At 46.1% G+C, this 25,006-nt stretch overlaps 2 protein-coding genes across 3 annotated transcripts in view; one reads left to right on the top strand and one right to left on the bottom strand.

Moving 5' to 3' along the window:
- Window positions 1-25,006, bottom strand: part of SPEG (striated muscle enriched protein kinase) — a 450,680-nt gene that overhangs the window by 33,792 nt on the left and 391,882 nt on the right. For both annotated transcript variants that reach the window (XM_082262051.1, XM_082262052.1), the window contains one exon: window positions 10,426-10,542. In XM_082262051.1, the coding sequence (XP_082118177.1) occupies window positions 10,426-10,542 (117 nt within the window). The remainder of the gene's footprint in view (window positions 1-10,425; window positions 10,543-25,006) is intronic.
- Window positions 15,376-24,175, top strand: LOC309558958 (tubulin alpha-1D chain-like). The gene is made up of 4 exons (XM_082262063.1): window positions 15,376-15,516; window positions 21,418-21,640; window positions 21,779-21,927; window positions 23,173-24,175. The coding sequence occupies exons 1-4, from the start codon at window positions 15,514-15,516 to the stop codon at window positions 24,154-24,156; spliced, it is 1,359 nt and encodes a 452-aa protein (XP_082118189.1). The 5' UTR covers window positions 15,376-15,513; the 3' UTR covers window positions 24,157-24,175.

The raw sequence follows: 25,006 nt of genomic DNA, 5'->3' as shown, positions 1-25,006 counted from the left end.
AGGCTGACAAGTCGCCTGACAAGTCGCGCTAATGTGAACCGACCCTTAAAGTGAATATCTATACAAACCTTTGATTTCTCTACACAAAACGAATATGTTACAGAACTGGTTCTACTGTATATTGTGGAGTTTTTGTTTTTTCTCAGTCATTTACCCCCAGCTGTGTCTTTACTGCCCTGTGAATAGATAACAGACATGTATATCTAGGCAGTGGTCTGTAGGTACAGTAGTCATTCTTCCACTAATAGCACCCTGTATTTTCATGGTAATGTCACTGTTCTATTGTTCATAGGGAGAGAAATTACCTGGAGCAAACCCTCCTCAATGTATGATTACATTTCGGTAAACCTACACAATACAAACTCCAAAACTGATCAACATATTGTAATACCAATGTTTAAGTGACTAATATTTTATTACCTGCAGCTGTATTGTATCGTATTAATATGACCTATCAGTGACTTTACAAGTTTGCATGAATATATATGTCACAACATATAGCCAAAGTGTCATTTTTTCATTTTGCTGTCCAGGCTTTTTCTGGCACTTTTTGTCTATAAGTTTAACAAATTTTCGCTAGAAAATTACTTATAACCCCCAAAAATTATACATTTTTTTTTAGCAGAGACCCTAGGGAATAAAATGGCGATTGTTGCAAATTTTTATGTCATACGGTATTTGTGCAGTGGTTTTTAGGAAAAAAATACACTTTAATAAATTTAAAAAAACACATAATATTTACCCCAATTTTTTTGTATAATGTAAAAGATGATGTTACGCTGACTATATACATACCTAACATATTATACTTCAAAATTGCGCATGCTCGTGGAATGGCGACAAACTACTTAAAGCGGAGTTCTGGCCTCAAAATCGAATTGGGCCATCCGCTTTGTGAGGGCCACCTGAAAAAAAAAATGGATGCTCCCAATTTTTTATTTTTTTTGGTCACTTACCTTGATATTGAAGAAAATATACTCACCTTCCTTCCACTTCCTCCCTCTGCGGCCGTGGCCCACGCCGTCTCTCCCGGCTTGCAATGACTCCTGGGAGCTGAACCTCATCGCTCCCAGGAGTCAATGCGCCTGCACCGGCCCCGCTCGTCACTTCCGGTGCAGGCGCGGCATCCCTGCTGCTGTGCAGGGATGCTGCGCCTGCACCGGAAGTGACGAGTGGGGCCGGTGCAGTGCATTGTGGGACTCTGACGTCCCCAAAGAGGCCGCAGAAGAGGACGCGCTGGCTTCAGCTGCCCACACCTGAGATGGCAGTGCTGGAGAAGAACTTTTCAAGGTAAGTATTTCTTCTTACAGGTAAGTGCAACCTGGGACAGTTCAGAGGCTATCCATTATGGAATGTACTAGCCCTGACTGTCCCGGGGGTATTTTTATCAAAATTTGACCCCCAAGGCCGGAACTCCGCTTTAAAAATCTCCATAGGCAATGCTTTAAATGCCTTTACAGGTTACCAGTTTAGAAGTACAGGTCTAGAACTAGAATTATTGCTCTTGCTCAAACGTTCCTGTCAATATTCCACGTCTGTTCTGCGAATTCCATTTACATATGCGCACGCGACTTATGTATGTGTACACTTCTGCGTGCGAGCACAGAGGGATAGCGTTGCTTTAAAATTGTTTTTTTACTATTTCTTTTACTTTAATTTTTTTTTTTTTATTCTGTCCCTTGAATGTTTTCCTTTAATCACTTTTATTCCTATTACAAAGAGTGTAAAAATCCCTTGTAATAGAAATAAGGATGACAGGTCCTCTTTATGGAGAGATCTGGGGTCAAAAGAACCCCAAATCTCTTCTTTACCTTTAAAAGCAAAAGATAAAAAAAAAAAGTTTTTTTGATCTTTCGCTTAAAAAAAAAAAAAAAGGTTTATTTACAGCCTGGATCGTAAGTGACATCATAACGTTGCTCCAGTCCTCCAAGGTCATAGAGGCCATCAAAGAATATTAACTCTTTGATCACTTATGGGACCAGCCAGCCGCATTGTCGGATTGAACCGGCGGAAAACAGTAAGCCCGAGAAACACTGCAAGCGGCGGGAGGAGGGGGGGGGGGGGGAGTCCCTACCGCTGCTTATGAGCCGCTCAGGGCAGTTTCATGAGAAAGATGGTCGCCGGCTGCAAAAAACTATACCGGAGTTATGGCTTTACGTGGTTAACCCTGGTAAACCACTTGCAAACCGTGACGTATACTGTATATACGTATTGCAGTCAGCAAGTGGTTAAAAATCCTCTGAAATCTAGTCCAGTGAATTTGCTTGCTGAGATGATGCCATCAGTCTGCTGCAGGCAGAAATTCCCCTGTCTCCTTTTCCCCAGTGATTAGCCAGCAACACTGTGAGGCCCCTTTTACACAATCGGACCGATCAGTTCCGCCTGTCTGTTTTTCAGGCTGACCTGATCGGGCCACCCATTCTCCTCTATGAAAAGGCGGATATCAGCAGAGATGTGTCCGCTGACACCCGTCTGTCATCTGATGACTACTGGTATAGCTAAAGGACTCATGTCTGAGTGAGGATCTGCAAAGTGACAGCACCAGGCTGAGAGGCACGGAATCGGTCCATAAAGTCCTTCAGCTATACCAGTAGTCATCCAGACAAGGCTCTGAAGAAGAAGGTACCCTCAAAACATGTTAGCCGATGCGTCTACGAGCATTGTGAATTTACGTATACGGACTTAAGCAGATGATGTTTTGTCTAAGCTATGACAGACATCCCAAGTCTCCCGCGACTTGCAGGAGTCTCCTGCCTTTGGCCGGCAGCTCCAAGTGCCGTGCGATCTCCCGGCTGCTGCGGGATACTTAGGATGTCTGCAGTCAGTGACAGAGCCGCTGTATAGTTCCGGCTCTGTCACAGGCGGAGTGATATGAAATGCACTCCGCCTGTGACAGGAGCCATACAGGAAGCAGCGGCTCTGCTCTCTACTGCAGCAGCTGCTTCCTCCAGCAGTACCCGCCAGCAGTGCCAGCAGTACCCACCAGCATTACCAGCCAGCAGTACCCACCAGCATTACCCACCAGCATTACCAGCCAGCAGTAACCGCCAGCAGTAATCGCCAGAAATATCAGCCAGCAGTAACCACCAGCAGTGCCAGCAGTACCCACCAGCATTACCCACCAGCATTACCAGCCAGCAGTAACCACCAGCATTACCAGCCAGCAGTAACCCGCCAGCAGTAACTGCCATCAGTACCTGCCAGAAGTACCCGCCAGCAGTAATCGCCAGAAGTATGAGCCAGCAGTAACCGCCAGCAGTACCCGCCAGCAGTAATCACCAACACTACCTGCCAGCAGTACCCACCAGCATTACCCGCCAGCAGTACCCACCAGCATTACCCACCACCAGCAGTAATCGCCAGCATTACCCGCCAGCAGTAACCGCACCAGCAGTACCCGCCAGCATTACCCGCCAGCAGTCTGTAAAATAAGTAGCAAAGGTACAAAGGTTTATTTTTTTTTAATAACTAGTTGTGTTTTGTCATAATATGTCATGTCCTTGTTCATACATGTATGAATAAGGACATTACATTTTCTGGCTGTCTAAGTCACATGTGCTAGGAGTGCAACTATCCCCCAACACATAACTGTAAATATCCCAGCATGTGCAGTGTTTCTGACTCCTCCCACCATGACCACTTCAAATCACTGAAGTGGTCATGGTGGTTAGAGTGTTCCTTTAATATCTCTCAGAAGAAGTAAACCTCTGTATACTGATTGCATTTCATTTGATAATCCTCTAGCTATGTTAAATTAGTGCCGGGGGGCGCAGCGGCGGGGGGGGGGGGGGGGGGGCTTTGGGGACGGTTTGTGGCAGCGGCGGCGCAGAGTGCCACCTCCCTGAAATGAGTTTTTGCAGGGTTGGGATGCCTTCTATGATGCAAGCATTGGTTTGTGAGTCCATTCACCTCCGTTTTATACCACTAAAACCTGTTGTGCGGATAATGCGCTAGGCCCACGCGCCTTCTTTGTTTCCTATACTTACAGTCATATCGGACGTCCCCAGTCTTTTGAGGGCAGCGAGGGAGCGCATTATCCACATGCAGTAATATTTCAAGATAGGAGTTTGAGACCACGTTGAGACTTATCGCACAGCGCAGGAGGGTGAATATAGCGACAATTTCAGCAATAAGAACTGACAGGGGCTTTAATCCATCTTCACTCTATCCAAAACTATAAAAATGTTGTCTTTTGTTATACTTTAAGCTGTTAATGCTGATGGGATGTGAATTTGGGCAGTTAGGCTTGGGCTAGTAGTTGTTGGAGTAGAAGAGGTTGGAGGGCTTGGGCAGTGTAAAGATTGGTATAATATTGTTTAAAGGCTGCGATTATGGACTGTGGGCAGGTGGTGCTAAAGCAGAGTTATGGGTCATTGATTTTTAAGATACGATGCTTTGGGCCATAAGGTCCAGTAAGTTTAGCAAGGAGTGGACCAATTTTGTTGCCTCATCTATAGAATTTGTTGTTAAAGTGGTTGTATTCCGCTGGCCTTTTTTGTCCTGCAAGGTAAAGTCATAATGTGCTAATATGCATCGCATACTAGCACATTATGTGAAACTTACCTTAAAACAAAGCTGCTCCAGTGCCGCGATGTCAGCGCTGCAGCCGCTTCCATCTTCATCTGTCTTGCTTCCGATTTCGGGGGCTCTGTGACTGGCTGGAGCCCTGATGACGTCACTCCCGTACATGCGCGAGGGAGCCGCTGTTCACAGCACTAGACTCAAAAGGAACAGCACAGGTGGCCGTTCCTTCAGAGCGCATGCGCCAGTGATGTCACTGGTCGCATGTAATATAAGTATCTCCTAAAAGCTGCACGTAAAAGTCAGGAAAGGAAGATTACTTCCTCTTTAACCACTTGCCGTCTGCTTACGGTAATAGTACTGCGGCAAAGTGGCTCGTTATCGAGCTCCCGCTGTATTCAGTCATCGCTCTTCCCCGATCGTCGGGGATCTAGTGTGGAGATCCGCCCACTTGTGTAAACACAAGCGGGCGGATCTCCTAAGTGACAGGCAGGGTCAGATTGCAGGGTTCAGCATAGCTGAACATGCGATCTGTCCCTGTGTCACTCAGTCACCTCCCCCCACACACGTCAGTAAGCACCAGGCATACTCCAGGCTCTCCAATAAAATGAACCCCTTCCCTGCCAGTGTCATTTTTAAAGTAACAGTGCATATATATAGCACTGATTACTGCAGTAATGTCACTGGTAACCCCAAAAGTGTCAAAAATGTCAGTCAAGGGTCCGATCTGTCCGCCGCAATGTCGCAGTCCCACAAAAAAATCGCAGATCGCCGCCATTACTCGTTAAAAAAAAAAACACTAAAAATGACAGAAATCTTTCCCTTAGTTAGTAAACGCAATAACTTTTGCGCAAACCAATCAAAATACGCTTATTGTGAATTTTTTTTACCAAACATAGGTAGCAGAAAACAAATTGGCCAAAAATTTAAAAAAAATTGATTTTTACATTTTTTTGGGGGGAATTTCATATAAAAAAATTTGAAAAATATTGTTGTTTTTTCAAAATTTACGCTCTTTTTTTGTTTATAGCGCAAAAAGTAAAAATCACACAGGTGATCAAATACCACCAAAAGAAAGCTCTGGTTGTGGGAAAAAAAGGACGTAAATTCCGTTTGGGTATGGCGTCGGACGACCGCGCAATTGTCAGTTAAAGTCGCACAGCGACAAATCGCAAAAAGTGGCCTGGACGTAAGACAGCAAAATCCTCTAGTGGTAAAGTGGTTAATATATAGCTGGTTTTGTTTAGTGTGAGAAATTACGAAGGTGTTGAAGAGCACCACTGCTCCATCTGCCTATCTGCCTGCCGATCCTGCCATATTGTAATGTTTTTATGTAATTAATTGCTTGTTGCTACATTGAAATAATAATTATTTTACTGCATGTAGCTATAATTGTAAATATACCAGGGGTGATTGTGTTTTATTGCATGTAGCGGCATTGTAATGGTAGAAAGGCTGCCTGCATTTTATTGCTTGTGGCTTGCTTCATTCCACATGACTGAGCAGCAGAGTATATTGAGGCTTTGTTGGGGACATTAATAATGCAGAGCGGCTCCTGCCTGTAGAATGGGATCCAAGCCCTAAATAATGTATGTTACACATTTTATCACAGATAGCTGCAATCATTCAGGGCTATACCTTACCACTGTGATGCCTAGAGCTATAGCGGAAATAACACCCTGCTTACCCCTGATGTGTACTGAAGGTTATTTATATTACCATGGGGTGCAATACGGAGGTCACTATTGACATACTGTGCTATTAGAGGTGTATCTGGGCTTTTAGCATAGGATTCACTCTCCCTCCTTCACCTGTACTGTAAGTCACTAGGGCCAGGTTAACATAGGGGCTATTGGAGCTGCAGCTCCAGGCCCCCTTACTTAAGATAGGCCCAGCCCAGTGAGTCACTATTGTTGCCCAGCCCTGCTCTGTGTGCGGTATGCACATTATTAATATGTAAACTGCAGCTGCATTGATATGTTACCCGTTACATGGTTTGTAAGTGAAAGGCTCCATTGGCAGATGTGACAGAGCGTGCAAATTCCCATGCATCGGGTGTAGGGCAGCCCCTCCCATTCTTACTGCAATGTGGCTCCACCCACATACCACATTACTACCCTGCTAAAACTACCCAAAGGCACTCTCTCTCTCATCCCCCTCTCTCTTACCCCCCTCTCTCTCACCCCTCTCTCTCACCCCTCTCTCTCACCCCTCTCTCTCTCATCCCCCTCTCTCTTACCCCCCTCTCTCTCACCCCTCTCTCTCACCCTTCCTCTCTCTCTCTCTCACCCCTCTCTCTCTCACCCCTCTCTCTCTCACCCCTCTCTCTCTCTCACCCCCTCTCTTCTACCCCTCTCTCTCTTTCTCACCCTTCCTCTCTCTCTCACCCCCCTCTCTCTCTCACCCCCCTCTCTCTCACCCCCTCTCTCTTACCCCTCTCTCTCTCACCCTCTCTCTCCTACCCCTCTCTCTCTTTCTTACCCTTCCTCTCTCTCTCACCCCCCTCTCTCTCTCACCCCTCTCTCTCTCACCCCCTCTCTCTTACCCTTCCTTCCTTTCTCACCCTTCCTCTCTCTCTCATCCCTCTCTCTCTCACCCTTCCTCTTTCTCTCTCACCCCCTCTCTCACCCCCCTCTCCTACCCCTCTCTCTCTTTCTCACCCTTCCTCTCTCTCTCACCCCTCTCTCTCTCACACCCTCCCTCTCTCACACCCCCCTCTCTTTCTTACCCCCTCTGTCTTACTCACCCCTCCACCCCCACCCCTCAACCCCTATGCCCTTCTCTCTCTCGCACTATCCATCAACGGATGGATGAAAAATGGACAAACGGACAGCATGTGTGAAAGGGGCCCAAGGGCGGTGCGCCCAAAGGACTTCGTTTTGCTCAGGGGGGATTGATCCGCCGATCCCCGCTGAGCAGGCGGATGAAAGCTCCATCTCCACTTACTTTGCAGAGACAGAGCTGTCAGATCCCCGCTCTCCTCTATGGGAGATCTGATGGGAATGGACCGCCTGTCTGTTCTCATCCGATCCTATCCGATTCGATCTTCCAGACGGATGGAAAATAGGGTTTCCATCTGTCTGGATTTCACAGGCAGGATCAGATCGGATAGCAGCGGGTTTCAGCGGACATGTCTCCACTGATATCCGCTGCTCCATAGGAATGCATGGAGGCGGAGCATCCGATCAGGTCTCCCTGAAAAACTGACAGATGCACTGGACCAGAAAGCTTGTGTGAAAGGGCCCTAAGTAATTCAACCCCATGTGTCACCTATGGCCATCTCTCTACCTCCCTCGAGGACCACATGTATCCATCTTTTCCATTGTTTTCAATTGTGCTAGTTCAAACCTGCGTGCTGCATTGCCAAGTGCTGGCCAGAATAATGCAGGTGCATTTTTTTTAGTTCATTTGATTTCAATGACAGCATAAAAAAAAGCATGTAATGTGTTTTAGAGAATTCAGCACAAGTCCTTATGATAGCATCCTCAACTTTAGCAGAATTTCACTGCCGGACAGACCCCAACAAAATAGTGCAGAACACATGAATACTCAAATAAACACACATGAAAAAGCTAATTAAAAGCATGTGAAAGATTCATAGGACACAGAAAGGTGGGAACCTGACCTAAATGATCTCTTTGGAAGTGGTAGATGTACAGAGCAATAAATCGGTGGCTTACAGTTCAGACTAGGACATCAAGCATAGGATAGTGATAGTGATTATGTGAATTAAATTGAGTATTAAATAATTTAAATAATTTTAAATAATTTATGACGATAAAAGAATTAGAAAATTAAATATTAAATAGGTTTGTGAACTAATTAATTAGTTGAGCAGCACGTCAAACGAGCAACAAAGCTCAGAATATGATAAAAAGAGGGCAAAGGACCGTGCTCAAAATACATAACAGTTAATGTATAAGTGTAAATTGTAATGGCTCCTCCTATAAATACCAATAACAAATAAAATTGATTATACAAAGGGAGTAGGTATATATATAGCATATATAAATGCCCTCCGTAGAAGTCCTTGATGACGAAACGCGTAAGGGTGTGAGCATGTGGTCACCTAGGCAACCCGACGTCTGACGTCACACCCGGAAGCTTGCCGTCCAGGTACCGAGCGGCAAGTGTACAGGAACGGGGCGCGACTGCAGGACACAGGTTTTACCTAGCATCTATCTTTGGCAATATGCTTTAAAGAGTATTTTTACATGTGAGTGCAATGTATGGAGGGATTAGGGGATGATGTAAATAAAATATAAATTTGCAAGATTACGCTACGAGTCCTCTATTGTGATTTATGTCACCCCCATAAATGCTGAGCTGAACGTCTTGGATCATTCCATTTACCTATGTGTGGATTGCACTGTGAGGAAGGGGTTCACCCCTGCATACAGATTTTGATGGAGTATCTCAAGCGCTTTTGAAATCTACCTCTGGTAAGTGTCCATTACCACGGGGTGCGCACGGTGGTGAGGTGGAGGTGTTTTATAGATCGCGGTGATCATCGTGGTGAGAGATTGGTCTATAATCAGAACTCTTTATAGTAGTTGCTACCATGGGCATCCGCAGGAGGGGCAAGGGGGGGCAAATGCCCCCCCCCCCTGGAATCTCAACTGGTTGTTAAGCCACTTTATACCATCCTGTCTTTTCTGTTTAATAATCATGTGTGCCTGTGTGTCTGTGTTTTAAAAAAAATAAGCTGTTCTTTACCAGTTTTCAGAGGGCCGAGCGCCGCTCACGTGACCTGTCGGCTCTCTCCTCTCTCCGGCTGACAGCTGCCTGCAGCAGACGGGGCAAAGAATTCCTCACTGATGTCAGTTGGGAGGGGATGAGGAGAGGAGGAGAGAGGTGGCGGGTCACGTGAGCGGCGAGTGGCACTCTATACTTGTAAAGAATGGCTTATTTTTATAAAACACAGACACAGGGGCACACAGGATTATTAAACAGACTGTAGACAGAATATGAAACTTTAAATGAAACTACAGCAGCAGGAGAGGAGGGGGGGGTGGGCACTGACACAGGAGCAGACAGGCAGGGAGGGAGGGGGGGAGAGAGGACAGAGGTGGACAGGAGGGCTGCGGATGATGGAGGCACGTAAACTGACCACGATGTCAGGGCTCAGCAGCCATGGTATACGGTGGTCAGTTTACAGAGGGGAGGACATAGCCAGGCAGGATCAGCCAGGTATTTTAGGTGATAGAAGGGGCCAAATTACACAGCAAAGCACTCAGCTGTATAACATGCTTTAAGGGAATATACTCAAAATAAGTATAATGACTAAGCCCCTCCCCTTCATGACATTGTTGAAAAGGGGCGGTGCATGGGTGACCTTAAAATTATGCCCCCCCCCCCCCCCCTGAAAAAAGTTCTGCGGACGCCCATGGTTGCTACACTGGGCATTGTGCAATCAACTCAAGGACAGCACCTTTCTACCGTTTTTCTGCACTGAGGACTTTATTTGCACAGGATTTATGTATTTATATGGACTCTTTATACGTATACGTTTAGCATACATTTATTGTATTTTAAGCGCTGCTAGTGTAAAATTTTGTGCATATTATTATTATTTTACACCATATTTTCCAATAAAATTGATTGTATAAATCCAAGATATACTAAACGTGGTGTAGTGACAATTGAGAAAAATTATACATATTTGTGAAATCAAGTCCGAAAGTGATATATAACAGCTTGACCTTTTCCTTCAAGTAGCAGTGGATCACCCGTGTTTAGTGAAATAAAAATGTCCTCCACCGAAATCCTTAAGCACTACACTAATACATTAACTGTTACGTATTTTGAGCGCGGTCCTTTACCCCCTTTTTAAGCATATGTACAGTTTAATATGTTCCACCTGTGCCCTGCATTAAACATGCACAGTAACATTTGCTGAGTTACCTTTCTTCCACAAGATTCGGGGTGCAGGGCTGCCAGCAGGAAGACAGGAAAGGGTTACCGAATCCCCCTCTAGAATCACTGTGTCCCTCAACTTGATGTGGAAAACCGGAGGGAAATCTGCACAAAAACACCCAAAACACTGAGAATTACCAATGGGCCCACTTATCAGACCATTCATTTCATCAAAAATCTTCCCAGATCCTCGTATGGTATATTTTTTTGGTAGATCTACAGGAGACTGTACAATCAGATTGTAATGTGTATGGGCAGAAATGCTAAAACCATGACAGACAACTCGGCATGAAGAAACCCCAGCACTCCATATAAGACAAACTTTAGGGCTCTTTCACACTATGTGTCCATCAAACGGACTCCGTTTATCTCAGCGGGGGATCAATCCGCCGATCCCCCGCTGAGCAGGAAGATGACAGCTGTTCTCTGCACTGTGGGCGGAGACACAGCTGTCAGTTCCACATACATCTCTATGGGGGAACCGGATGGGAACGGACCATCGGTCCGTTGTCATCCGATCCCATCCGATCCGCTGGACAGATGGAAAATAGGGTTTTCTTCCGTCCAGATTTGACGGATCGGATGTCATGGACATGTCTCCACTGACATCCGATGCCCCATAGGGATGCATGGGGGGGACCGTTCAGATCCGCCAAAAAAACGGACAGGCAGATCTGAACGGTCTGCCTGTGTGAAAGAGCCCTTTTTTACAGTTGTTGCTGTTAGGCCCTGTTCACACCTGAGCGTATTTCAGCTCGTAAAATGCTCATCTCTGAAGTCTCAAAGTGCCCAACAAGCAAAATCCCATTCATTTCAATGGCCCCTGTTCACATATGAGCGTTTTGTCTCCAGAAGAAAACGCCTGAAGCTCAAAAAAGTACATGAGCTTCTTTTTTGGCTGATTACAAGCGTTTATGTTAGATGTCAATGCCTGCCTCCAAACACCTGCAAAAAACGCCTGAATGAAGCCCGAAAAAACGCCTGAAAAAGCCAGAAAAAACGCCTGAAAACGATACACTCAGGTGTGAATGGAGCCTTAGAAATCACAGGGCCCCGTACAGCCTACCTGACAAGGTCCCCCCCCCCCCCCCCCAAATATACCAAGACAATATTTTCACTAAAAATACACTAAAATCATTATTAGCAGAAACATTCATAACAGAGAACCTGTGTGAATTAACCCTTTTTATTTGTTTTTTACATTAAATATATATATATATATATATATATATATATATATATATATATATATATATATATATATATATATATATATGTATGTATATATATATATATATATATATATATATATATATATATATTTTAATATTTACAACTGTTATTTTACAATTTTTTTAAATTTATTTATAACAATGTTTAATTATATTTTTTTTACGATTTGTTGTTTTATTACAAAATAGAGAAGCCTGCAGCGCTGCGGGGGGAGGGGGGGGGGCAGTACAGTGAAAAGGGGGCACATGGGGAGAGGGATCAGAAGCAGGCAGAATAGGGAGGGGGATCATTGTCAGAGAAGCAATTACAGGAATGATGCCCTGTGTCTGTGTCTCTCCCTGCAGCAGCTGAAAGCTGGCAGGAGGGGGAGAAACTGGCTTTCAGCTGCTGAAGAGAGACACACAGGGCTTCCTTCTGTAATTGCCCCTCTGCCCAACTGCACCAATTCCCTGTACTGTTCGGTCCCCCCTGTGTGCCCAGCCCCCTACAGGAGGACTGGTGCCCCCCCCCCCCCCCCATATCACTGGCCCTGTTTTTTTACTATAGCAGCAATCTCTCACGCACAATTCTGAGTCTTCGTGTACCCCCAAAACGTGCAGCGGCAAGAAGGTCTATACATGCCTGAACTTTTCAATCACTATACATTACTGATGATCTATGTTTTGTGGGCACACAGACACTCTTTGTCAGGTCAGATGACCTGTGTGCCCTAGGAACATGCAATGGTGATTGCTGTTTGCAGTAAAAGAGTTACACTTATATGGAGTACTGGGCTTTTCTTCATTCTGAGTCTAACAGCGCCATCATTAGCTGTAAACCCTATTGTGGTCGAGAGGTTTGGTAAATTTTCGGCCAATTTTTGCTCCATGAGTAATGAGCAGAGCCCTCTGATTCCTTTGTACCAAATTGTATAGTTATTGTAATGTCTGCCTTCATTTTGTAAACTGCTGAGCAAACTGTTGCCACTATATAAATCCTGTATAATAAGAATAATTAATAATAATAATAATGAGTAGTAGGGATCGACCAATTATCGGCAAAGGTGATATATCGAGGGCCAATCTGCACTTTCCCCGACATATCGAAGGAAATGCACCAAGGTGACCAAGGTGGCCAATATTGCCGATATTTCGGAAAGTGCTTGTACCGGAGTGATGCCTGCAGCTAGAGGCATTACCCCGGTACCGGCGTCCATAGCCGACGGTCGGCTGGCTTGTAATGACAACTGATGTGGCTGAGAAGTCGCTCAGCTGTCATTACAAGGAGCAGGAGGGGACGTCCCCCTCCCCTCCTTCCGCCACCTTCTGCGGCTCGCCTGGGCCTCCCATCCCACCGGGAGACCTGGACAACCAGCCTGCACGGCCGCCGAAGAGAAGACCCGATCAAAACTGCATTCGCCTCTGATCGGGTCTCCATGCAAAAACCCGGAAGTGATGTCATGACTTCACTTCCAGGTACTCGGCGCCAAATTAAAAAAAATGACAGCATTCAAAATAACCAAACTTGGCATTTGAATGCTTTTAAGTGCAGAGGAGGGGTTTGGGGTATTTTAGACCCCCAGATCCGTCCACAAGAGTACCTGTAAAGTAAAAAAAAAATAAACATTTTTTTAAATGTACGAAAATATCGTACGCAATGACCAAAATATCGGTATCAGCAATGAAAAAACGGTATCGGTCGATCACTAATGAGTAGCCCTGTCAGCTACACCCATATCAACCGAATTTTCCAAGTGGATAATTGTTGGCTGAACAGCATTTGCACCCAATCGGATGCAGGCACCGTTTAGGTATTGGGAACAGCCGGTGTCACAAGGGACAGGGGACTCATCAATCTGCGCTGTTAGCATGGATGGAGAAATGTGTCAGGCTGGACATAGATGGGTAAAATTTCACACCAAAATTTAAAAAAAAATGTTCTATGGCCCCTTTCAAACGGGCGATCCAATCAGGTCTGCCTGTAAGTTTTTCAGGTGGACCTGATCGCCCCCCTTAAGTCTCTTTTATGGAGCGGCAGATGTCCACTCACCCACTGCCAGCCAATTTGATCCTGTCTGCCAAAAACAAACAGATGGGGGACCTATTGGCAGATCAGATGGCATCGAATAGAAATGGACAGGCGGTCTGTTTCCATCCAATTGTCCCATAGAGTTGAGCGGGCTGTGTCTGTGTCTGCTCTGAATAACAGAGCGGAAATGGATCTGTCATCCCCCTGCTCGGCCAGGAATCAGCGGAGAGATGCCCCGCTGAGCAATCGGATCCTGCTTTATGGAGGCGCCAGTATGAAAGGGGCCTAAGAAAGTCTGTTCTGTTTTCCAATCATTAGTGGGGTCCAGGGCCGGGACAAGGGGTGGACAGGAGGGGAAGCAGCCGGTTTACTGTATGGATGGGGGCACCAGTGAGCTCATTCTGATACAAGGAATATTAACAAGCGGGTGCCTGCTAGGTGTAGCATCCCCTAAGCTTGCACATAATGAAGGGGGGGGGGGGTGCAGTTTGGCTTCTTTGACCTGGGCATTGGATTACCTTGTCCTGGCACTGGTGGGGTCAAATCAATGTTTGTTTTTGACCGCAGTGATGAGAGAATTCGAAGGAGCAGGATGGAAAATATTTTTCAAACAAATTTCTAACAGTGTTTGTGGCTTTTTTTAGTAAAGTCCGTTATTTCCTAAATCAAACGTTACAGTGGCAGTAAACCCGCATTTTGATTTTTACCTACAGGTAAGCTTATAATAAAGCTTGCCTGTGAGTAAAATGAATGCACATTTAGGAGATATTCTAGCGAGCAGCAGCCGGTGACGTCACTGACGCATACGCTCTGAAGGCATATGCGTCATAGTCATAGCGGCTTGGCCATTCAAGTGGCCGCAGCCCGTGAACCCGATAGACCGGGTGAAGATGGAAGCCTCTGCACCGATGGCAGCGCGCCGATGGAGGGCTTTGTTTCAAGGTATGTTTTTTTATAATGTGCTAGTATGTGGTGCATACTAGCACATTATGATATTGCCTTGCAGGAGAAAACTTTTTATATTATTTTTTAGCCAAAAGTTTACTACTGCTTTAAAAGCAAATGAAATCTATTGAATGAAATTGTAAACTTCCGAGAATTTTCATACAAATTTTCCTAAGAATTTTCGTTCTAAATTCTATCCATCTATGACCAGCTTTAGATTTCTTTTTTTCGGATCTCATGCTGAAAATAGGAAATCTATATGTGCATGGCCGGATTTACAAATATGTGTGTCTTACAAGAGGACATCATTCACCTTTAGTTGTGACTACGGTCATCTGTGTTATCATTGGCTAACTTTGTAACAAAATTATTACACTTAAAAAAGTTACAATGTCAATGTGTAGACTACACCAAGCGAAGGTTTTAAATATCGTATATATTTAATGAGGATATAAATAACTTATCACACATTGACCTGCAAAAATCTGTTATTATAAATGTTCCTTTCCTCCCTCTCTGCCCCAGAATCTCCCTCCTTTCCGGAACTTTCCCAGACTTTTCTCCCTTATCTCCCTCCATGCCAGCCATGTGATGGTCTCTGCCCCCCGGGGGTCACCCCTCACTGTGTGTACCTGGTAACAGTTGTGTTGTGCTGAGTGCAGCCACTCCCAGGTAGGATTGTGTTCACCTTCACCGCCCCCCCCCCCTCCTCCTGTTACTAAGGCCCCCCTCCTCCTGTTACTAAGGCCCCCCCCCCTCCTCCTGTTACTAAGGACTCTTCTATCACTGACTCCTATATATATGGAGGAGAGGAGAGAGAGAGGACAGTGACCGCTCCACACCGAACACCTAACCCATCGGAACCCGGAGAGATCAACTTTATTCAACATCATGGTGAGTAACCAACCGCACTCTGCATCCTATACATTCCTCTATGTGTGACCGCACTCTGCCATCCTATACATCCCCCTATGTGTGACCGCACTCTGCATCCTATACATTCCTCTATGTGTGACCGCACTCTGCATCCTATACATTCCTCTATGTGTGACCGCACTCTGCATCCTATACATTCCTCTATGTGTGACCGCACTCTGCCATCCTATACATCCCTCTATGTGTGACCGCACTCTGCATCCTATACATTCCTCTATGTGTGACCGCACTCTGCCATCCTATACATCCCTCTATGTGTGACCGCACTCTGCATCCTATACATTCCTCTATGTGTGACCGCACTCTGCATCCTATACATTCCTCTATGTGTGACCGCACTCTGCATCCTATACATCCCCTATGTGTGACCGCACTCTGCATCCTATACATTCCTCTATGTGTGACCGCACTCTGCATCCTATACATTCCTCTATGTGTGACCGCACTCTGCATCCTATACATCCCCTATGTGTGACCGCACTCTGCATCCTATACATTCCTCTATGTGTGACCGCACTCTGCATCCTATACATCCCCTATGTGTGACCGCACTCTGCATCCTATACATTCCTCTATGTGTGACCGCACTCTGCATCCTATACATTCCTCTATGTGTGACCGCACTCTGCATCCTATACATCCCCTATGTGTGACCGCACTCTGCATCCTATACATCCCCTATGTGTGACCGCACTCTGCATCCTATACATCCCCCTATGTGTGACCGCACTCTGCCATCCTATACATTCCTCTATGTGTGACCGCACTCTGCATTCTATACATCCCCTATGTGTGACCGCACTCTGCATCCTATACATTCCTCTATGTGTGACCGCACTCTGCCATCCTATACATTCCCCTATGTGTGACCGCACTCTGCATCCTATACATTCCTCTATGTGTGACCGCACTCTGCCATCCTATACATTCCTCTATGTGTGACCGCACTCTGCCATCCTATACATCCCTCTATGTGTGACCGCACTCTGCCATCCTATACATTCCTCTATGTGTGACCGCACTCTGCCATCCTATACATTCCCCCATGTGTGACCGCACTCTGCCATTCTATACATTCCCCTATGTGTGACCGCACTCTGCCATCCTATACATTCCTCTATGTGTGACCGCACTCTGCCATCCTATACATTCCTCTATGTGTGACCGCACTCTGCCATCCTATACATTCCTCTATGTGTGACCGCACTCTGCATCCTATACATCCCCCTATGTGTGACCGCACTCTGCCATCCTATACATCCCTCTATGTGTGACCGCACTCTGCATCCTATACATTCCTCTATGTGTGACCGCACTCTGCATCCTATACATTCCTCTATGTGTGACCGCACTCTGCATCCTATACATTCCTCTATGTGTGACCGCACTCTGCCATCCTATACATCCCTCTATGTGTGACCGCACTCTGCATCCTATACATTCCTCTATGTGTGACCGCACTCTGCCATCCTATACATCCCTCTATGTGTGACCGCACTCTGCATCCTATACATTCCTCTATGTGTGACCGCACTCTGCATCCTATACATTCCTCTATGTGTGACCGCACTCTGCATCCTATACATCCCCTATGTGTGACCGCACTCTGCATCCTATACATTCCTCTATGTGTGACCGCACTCTGCATCCTATACATTCCTCTATGTGTGACCGCACTCTGCATCCTATACATCCCCTATGTGTGACCGCACTCTGCATCCTATACATTCCTCTATGTGTGACCGCACTCTGCATCCTATACATCCCCTATGTGTGACCGCACTCTGCATCCTATACATTCCTCTATGTGTGACCGCACTCTGCATCCTATACATTCCTCTATGTGTGACCGCACTCTGCATCCTATACATCCCCTATGTGTGACCGCACTCTGCATCCTATACATCCCCTATGTGTGACCGCACTCTGCATCCTATACATCCCCCTATGTGTGACCGCACTCTGCCATCCTATACATTCCTCTATGTGTGACCGCACTCTGCATTCTATACATCCCCTATGTGTGACCGCACTCTGCATTCTATACATCCCCTATGTGTGACCGCACTCTGCCATCCTATACATTCCCCTATGTGTGACCGCACTCTGCATCCTATACATTCCTCTATGTGTGACCGCACTCTGCCATCCTATACATTCCTCTATGTGTGACCGCACTCTGCCATCCTATACATCCCTCTATGTGTGACCGCACTCTGCCATCCTATACATTCCTCTATGTGTGACCGCACTCTGCCATCCTATACATTCCCCCATGTGTGACCGCACTCTGCCATTCTATACATTCCCCTATGTGTGACCGCACTCTGCCATCCTATACATTCCTCTATGTGTGACCGCACTCTGCCATCCTATACATTCCTCTATGTGTGACCGCACTCTGCCATCCTATACATTCCTCTATGTGTGACCGCACTCTGCCATCCTATACATTCCCCTATGTGCGACCGCACTCTGCCATCCTATACATCCCCCTATGTGTGACCGCACTCTGCCATCCTATACATTCCTCTATGTGTGACCGCACTTTGCCATCCTATACATTCCTCTATGTGTGACCGCACTCTGCATCCTATACATTCCTCTATGTGTGACCGCACTCTGCATCCTATACATTCCACTATGTGTGACTGCACTCTGCATCCTATACATTCCTCTATGTGTGACCGCACTCTGCCATCCTATACATCCCCCTATGTGTGACCGCACTCTGCCATCCTATACATCCCCCTATGTGTGACCGCACTCTGCCATCCTATACATTCCTCTATGTGTGACCGCACTCTGCCATCCTATACATTCCTCTATGTGTGACCGCACTCTGCCATCCTATACATCCCCCTATGTGTGACCGCACTCTGCCATCCTATACATCCCCCTATGTGTGACCGCACTCTGCCATCCTATACATTCCTCTATGTGTGACCGCACTCTGCCATCCTATACATCCCCCTATGTGTGACCGCACTCTGCATCCTATACATCCCCCTATGTGTGACCGCACTCTGCATCCTATACATCCCCCTATGTGTGACCGCACTCTGCATCCTATACATTCCTCTATGTGTGACCGCACTCTGCCATCCTATACATCCCCCTATGTGTGACCGCACTCTGCCATCCTATACATCCCCCTATGTGTGACCGCACTCTGCCATCCTATACATCCCTCTATGTGTGACAGCACTCTGCCATCCTATACATCCCCCTGTGTTTTTACCGCACTCTGCAATTTAATATATCTCTGTTTCTGCAGTATATTCTCCTTTAGATTTAGTTGGGTGAGCCTAAATAACACATTCAGTATCCACACAGAACTCTGTATGTGAGATGCTTTGCAGTCCAGCAGTCCGCACTCTGTCCATTGTGTCTGTACTCTGTCCATTGTGTCTGTACTCTGTCCATTGTGTCTGTACTCTGTCCATTGTGTCTGTACTCTGTCCGTTATGTGTCTGCACTCTGTCTGTTATGTGTCTGCACTCTGTCCTTTGTGCCTGCACTTTGTCCATTGTGCCTGCACTCTGTCCATTGTGCCTGCACTCTGTCCATTGTGTCTGCACTCTGTCCGTTGTGTCTGCACTCTGTCCGTTGTGCCTGCACTCTGTCCGTTGTGCCTGCACTCTGTCCGTTGTGCCTGCACTCTGTCCATTGTGTCTGCACTCTGTCCATTGTGTCTGCACTCTGTCCATTGTGCCTGCACTCTGTCCATTGTGCCTGCACTCTGTCCATTGTGCCTGCACTCTGTCCATTGTGCCTGCACTCTGTCCATTGTGTCTGTACTCTGTCCATTGTGTCTGTACTCTGTCCATTGTGGCTGCACTCTGTCCATTGTGCCTGCACTCTGTCCATTGTGTCTGTACTCTGTCCATTGTGTCTGTACTCTGTCCGTTGTGCCTGCACTCTGTCCATTGTGTCTGTACTCTGTCCATTGTGCCTGCACTCTGTCCATTGTGCCTGCACTCTGTCCATTGTGTCTGCACTCTGTCCATTGTGTCTGTACTCTGTCCATTTTTGTCTGCACTCTGTCCCTTGTGTCTGTACTCTGTCCCTTGTGTCTGTACTCTGTCCATTGTGTCTGTACTCTGTCCATTGTGTCTGCACTCTGTCCATTGTGTCTGCACTCTGTCCATTGTGCCTGCACTCTGTCCATTGTGCCTGCCCTCTGTCCATTGTGCCTGCACTCTGTCCATTGTGTCTGTACTCTGTCCATTGTGTCTGTACTCTGTCCATTGTGTCTGCACTCTGTCCATTGTGTCTGCACTCTGTCCATTGTGTCTGTAATCTGTCCATTGTGTCTGCACTCTGTCCATTGTGTCTGTACTCTGTCCATTGTGCCTGCACTCTGTCCATTGTGCCTGCACTCTGTCCATTGTGTCTGCACTCTGTCCCTTGTGTCTGTACTCTGTCCCTTGTGTCTGTACTATGTCCCTTGTGTCTGTACTCTGTCCATTGTGTCTGTACTCTGTCCATTGTGTCTGCACTCTGTCCATTGTGCCTGCACTCTGTCCATTGTGCCTTCCCTCTGTCCATTGTGCCTGCACTCTGTCCATTGTGCCTGCACTCTGTCCATTGTGTCTGTACTCTGTCCATTGTGTCTGTACTCTGTCCATTGTGTCTGCACTCTGTCCATTGTGTCTGCACTCTGTCCATTGTGTCTGTAATCTGTCCATTGTGTCTGTACTCTGTCCATTGTGTCTGCACTCTGTCCATTGTGTCTGCACTCTGTCCATTGTGCCTGCACTCTGTCCATTGTGCCTGCCCTCTGTCCATTGTGCCTGCACTCTGTCCATTGTGTCTGTACTCTGTCCATTGTGTCTGTACTCTGTCCATTGTGTCTGCACTCTGTCCATTGTGTCTGCACTCTGTCCATTGTGTCTGTACTCTGTCCATTGTGCCTGCACTCTGTCCATTGTGCCTGCACTCTGTCCATTGTGTCTGCACTCTGTCCCTTGTGTCTGTACTCTGTCCCTTGTGTCTGTACTATGTCCCTTGTGTCTGTACTCTGTCCATTGTGTCTGTACTCTGTCCATTGTGTCTGCACTCTGTCCATTGTGCCTGCACTCTGTCCATTGTGCCTTCCCTCTGTCCATTGTGCCTGCACTCTGTCCATTGTGCCTGTACTCTGTCCATTGTGTCTGCACTCTGTCCATTGTGTCTGCACTCTGTCCATTGTGTCTGCACTCTGTCCATTGTGTCTGTACTCTGTCCATTGTGTCTGTACTCTGTCCATTGTCCAATAACCTAAAATGAGACATTGTACAGCAATCATAGTTAGTAACAAAAATAAACTTAAATAAAATAAATAAATTAAAATAAAGTGAATGGTGCATGACTCGAGCACACAGATAAAGGATAATACACCGGAGCATTGATACCTATTTGGAAATTCACAGCACCCACCATCGTTATTTTATGAATTCAGTGGAGTGGCTGTTGAGGGGTTGTAAATCAATACTTCGAATGGAGGCAGAAATGATTCACACTTCTTTGTACTTAAAGAATTTAGATGATAAAAAACACACCATGAGAAAATGTTGTAGTACATTGTAATATTTATGTGTATGCCGAAAGTGTTACCTGATCCAAAAAGGGAACTGCACTTTTTGTTCACTTTAACATTTGTGTTACTTTACGATATAACCCCATTATGTTATATATATTCCACAATCTTCCAGCTATTCTATTCTAGTACAGTTTGGGGGGAAAAAATGCCAAATATTTGGAATGCTTGTTTGAAAAACATCAATTTTTAATTTTTTTTTATTTTTTTTTATTTTATACAATTTCAGTTGCATGTCTCTGTTATCTAACAAGATCTTTACTGTTTACCCCCCACAGAGGGAATGCATCTCAGTCCACGTTGGCCAAGCTGGCGTCCAGATGGGCAATGCCTGCTGGGAGCTGTACTGCCTTGAACATGGCATCCAGCCGGACGGACAGATGCCCAGTGATAAAACCATTGGAGGAGGAGACGATTCCTTCAACACCTTCTTCAGTGAGACCGGGGCTGGAAAACACGTTCCCCGGGCTGTCTTTGTGGATCTGGAGCCCACTGTGATTGGTGAGAAAAATGGCTTTGTGGTCTAGGACTGGGTGCATGAGAGTACATCAAGTGTCACCAAAGTGTCTCCAAAAGTAAGTAAGTGTCACCAAAGTGTCTCCAGTTTAAATATCAACCATTATTGTTATATCTCTACAGATGAGGTGAGGACTGGAACCTACCGGCAACTTTTCCACCCTGAGCAACTCATCACCGGCAAGGAAGACGCCGCCAACAACTATGCCCGAGGTCACTACACCATCGGCAAAGAGATCATCGACCTGGTGCTGGACAGGATCCGCAAACTGGTGAGTAGAATGAGGCATTATAAGCCAAATTCTGCAAAACAACCCTCCAGTTTCAAACACTGTGTGTTTTATGTTTGAAATAGATCCCCTGAGTTAAAATCACTTGATATCTTCCATTTTTCCTTGGGGATTCTGGAGGCAAGATCTTCCTGAAATTCCTCTCATCTCCAGCTCTGCTGAGGTCCTAGATGTGTGCAGCCTATTGCATTAGGGTGTGCACCCCAAAGCTCAAACACATATGCGTGTGTATGTATATATACTGTATACGTGCACAAACACTCTCTTAAATAAATGTTAACAAACATTTTAAAATATTTTAAAACATGGAAGGTGTCAGTTGTTTTTTATTTTTATTTTATTTTTTTAATATTTTTTACAATATTTTCAACATTTTATACACAGTTTACTATGCTTTAGTTATGAATGAATGTGTGAGGTGCGATCGGTAACGATCACTCACTGTCTTCATTCAGAAAAGGAAGGGGCCAAGATTGACATATTTACCAGCCCCTTCCCCCGTTCTCTATCCTGAAACATCCCCCGCAGCAGTTGGTGGGAGAGCAGAGGAGGGAAGCCGGGGGAGGGGCATAAGGGGCCTGGGCAGCAGGAGGAATCTGCGCCGCACGGTATGATTAGGGTGTGCCCAGGCACACCCTGTGCGTACGCCTATGGCTGAGGTCATTGTTAAGCTAGCCATGCAGAGTTCTGAGTTCACACTGGTGCAGTGGGATTTTCATTGTGATTTTCTAGTACAGCTGCAATGCGACTTGATGCAATGCAGCCTGGCAGGCCAGGAAAGAGGAGGGACCAGAGAACAACCCCCCCCCCCCTCCAGAATCATAACTCATGTAGGGGGGACATTACATGAAGGTCCTCAGAGACCTATGACATCATAGGGGTGGGGTCAGCCGGTGACATCACCGGGTAACTCTGCCCTATGATGCGACAACCCCCCTCTAAAACTTTGCTCTATAACGCCATAGGGACAGGGTCACCTGGTGACATCACCGGGTTACCCTGCCTCTTTGTTTACTTAGCATCAGGGGATTCAGCATAGAAAGCATGACAACCTTAATTGGCTCCCAGAATAGTTTCAATGGAGGGACAGTGAAGGAAAACTCCTGGGATTATCCCGTAGTTGGAATCTCTAAGAGACATTAGAAGCCATGGCCATTAGTATTAGGACATAATGTTAATAAACCTGCATAGTAATTATCTAACATCTCTGTGTGTCTTCTTTCCCAGGCTGACCAGTGCACCGGTCTCCAGGGATTCCTCATCTTCCACAGTTTTGGTGGCGGCACTGGCTCTGGTTTCACCTCCCTCTTGATGGAACGTCTGTCTGTTGACTATGGCAAAAAGTCCAAGCTTGAATTCTCCATCTACCCAGCTCCTCAGATCTCCACAGCTGTGGTTGAGCCCTACAACTCCATCCTCACCACCCACACTACCCTGGAGCACTCAGACTGTGCTTTCATGGTGGACAATGAAGCCATTTATGACATCTGCCGCAGAAACCTAGACATTGAACGCCCAACCTACACCAACCTGAACCGTCTGATTGGCCAGATTGTGTCTTCCATCACCGCCTCCCTTAGGTTTGATGGAGCTCTGAATGTAGACTTGACTGAGTTCCAGACCAACCTGGTGCCCTACCCTCGCATTCACTTCCCCCTGGCCACCTACGCTCCTGTAATCTCTGCAGAGAAAGCTTATCATGAGCAACTCTCTGTGTCTGAGATCACCAACGCTTGTTTTGAGCCAGCCAACCAGATGGTGAAATGTGACCCCAGACATGGTAAATACATGGCTTGCTGCCTGCTGTACCGAGGCGATGTGGTCCCGAAAGATGTCAATGCTGCTATTGCTACCATTAAGACCAAGCGCACCATCCAGTTTGTGGACTGGTGCCCAACTGGATTTAAAGTTGGGATCAACTACCAGCCACCAACTGTGGTTCCTGGTGGGGATCTGGCCAAGGTGCAGCGTGCCGTGTGCATGTTGAGCAACACCACAGCCATTGCTGAGGCCTGGGCTCGCCTGGACCACAAGTTTGATCTGATGTATGCCAAGCGTGCCTTTGTACACTGGTATGTGGGTGAGGGTATGGAGGAAGGAGAGTTTTCTGAGGCTCGTGAGGACATGGCCGCCCTGGAGAAGGATTATGAAGAGGTTGCCACTGACAGCGTTGAAGGAGAGGGTGAAGGAGAGGAGGGAGAAGAGTATTAAAAATAGCTGTAACCTCTGATACTGGAATATACATTTTGCATTAAATAAATATTTTATTTAGTTGTCTGTCATCACTTTTATTTCCTGAAATATGTGCATGTGTAGAACTTTGCATTTTTTGTCCTTACTGATCTCATATTTTTATTACCTTTACTATTTTTATTACTGTATTTCATAGATAGATTAGTAGGTTCTCCATCTAGTGAATGAATGTACAGTACAATCATCATGCATGCTGAACAACTGCTAGGGTAAATACAGAATAAGACATAAAACATGTATTAATTTATTGTATTCAGAAAATCATTTTGGGCCTTAATTGACCTATAATGTGCAAATAGAAGATGCAGCGCTACCCCCCCCCCCCCCCCAAGGAGTCACTGGATTTAATTCCCTTACCTCCCACACAACACCTACAGCCAGGCAAAAGGGATATTCCACACTCTCTCTAATGACTCAATAATCAGCCTAGGGGATTTCGTTTTAAGTTTTATTGTAGAATGTTGAACTTGGATGGGGATCAAGGGTACATGAGATGTCCAGAACTTGAGAACAGTGAGATGTACCTAGAACATGATCCAGCACTTCCGGGTAGGCGCACCACTTCTGCTGTTATTAGTCATAGCAGAAGCTGATCAGCGGGTGCCGGCCAATGGATGTCCACCGTCACCTGCTGATTGTCAAGGAAAATGACAAAACAGAGCTCTGTCCTAACATGGCAGAGCTCTGTCCTGTCAGTGGGGATGTGCTTGATTTTGTCCATAAATCCAACAAATCCCTTAGTAAAAGCACCACATAAAAAACACAAAAACACTGGTTAGGCACACATTAAGCCCTTTGATCGCCCTAG

Source organism: Pelophylax lessonae (genome assembly GCF_965119305.1).
Source record: "Pelophylax lessonae genome assembly, chromosome: 6".
Taxonomy (NCBI): Eukaryota; Metazoa; Chordata; class Amphibia; order Anura; family Ranidae; genus Pelophylax; species Pelophylax lessonae.
The sequence above is the reverse complement of the archived record's forward strand: the minus strand, read 5'-3'. Positions and strand labels throughout refer to the sequence as shown.

Coding starts and splice junctions, on each gene's coding strand:
- LOC309558958 (XM_082262063.1), top strand. Junction 21,641..21,778: donor TCTGGAGCCCACTGTGATTG/GTGAGAAAAATG, acceptor ATATCTCTACAG/ATGAGGTGAGGACTGGAACC. Junction 21,928..23,172: donor TGGACAGGATCCGCAAACTG/GTGAGTAGAATG, acceptor CTTCTTTCCCAG/GCTGACCAGTGCACCGGTCT.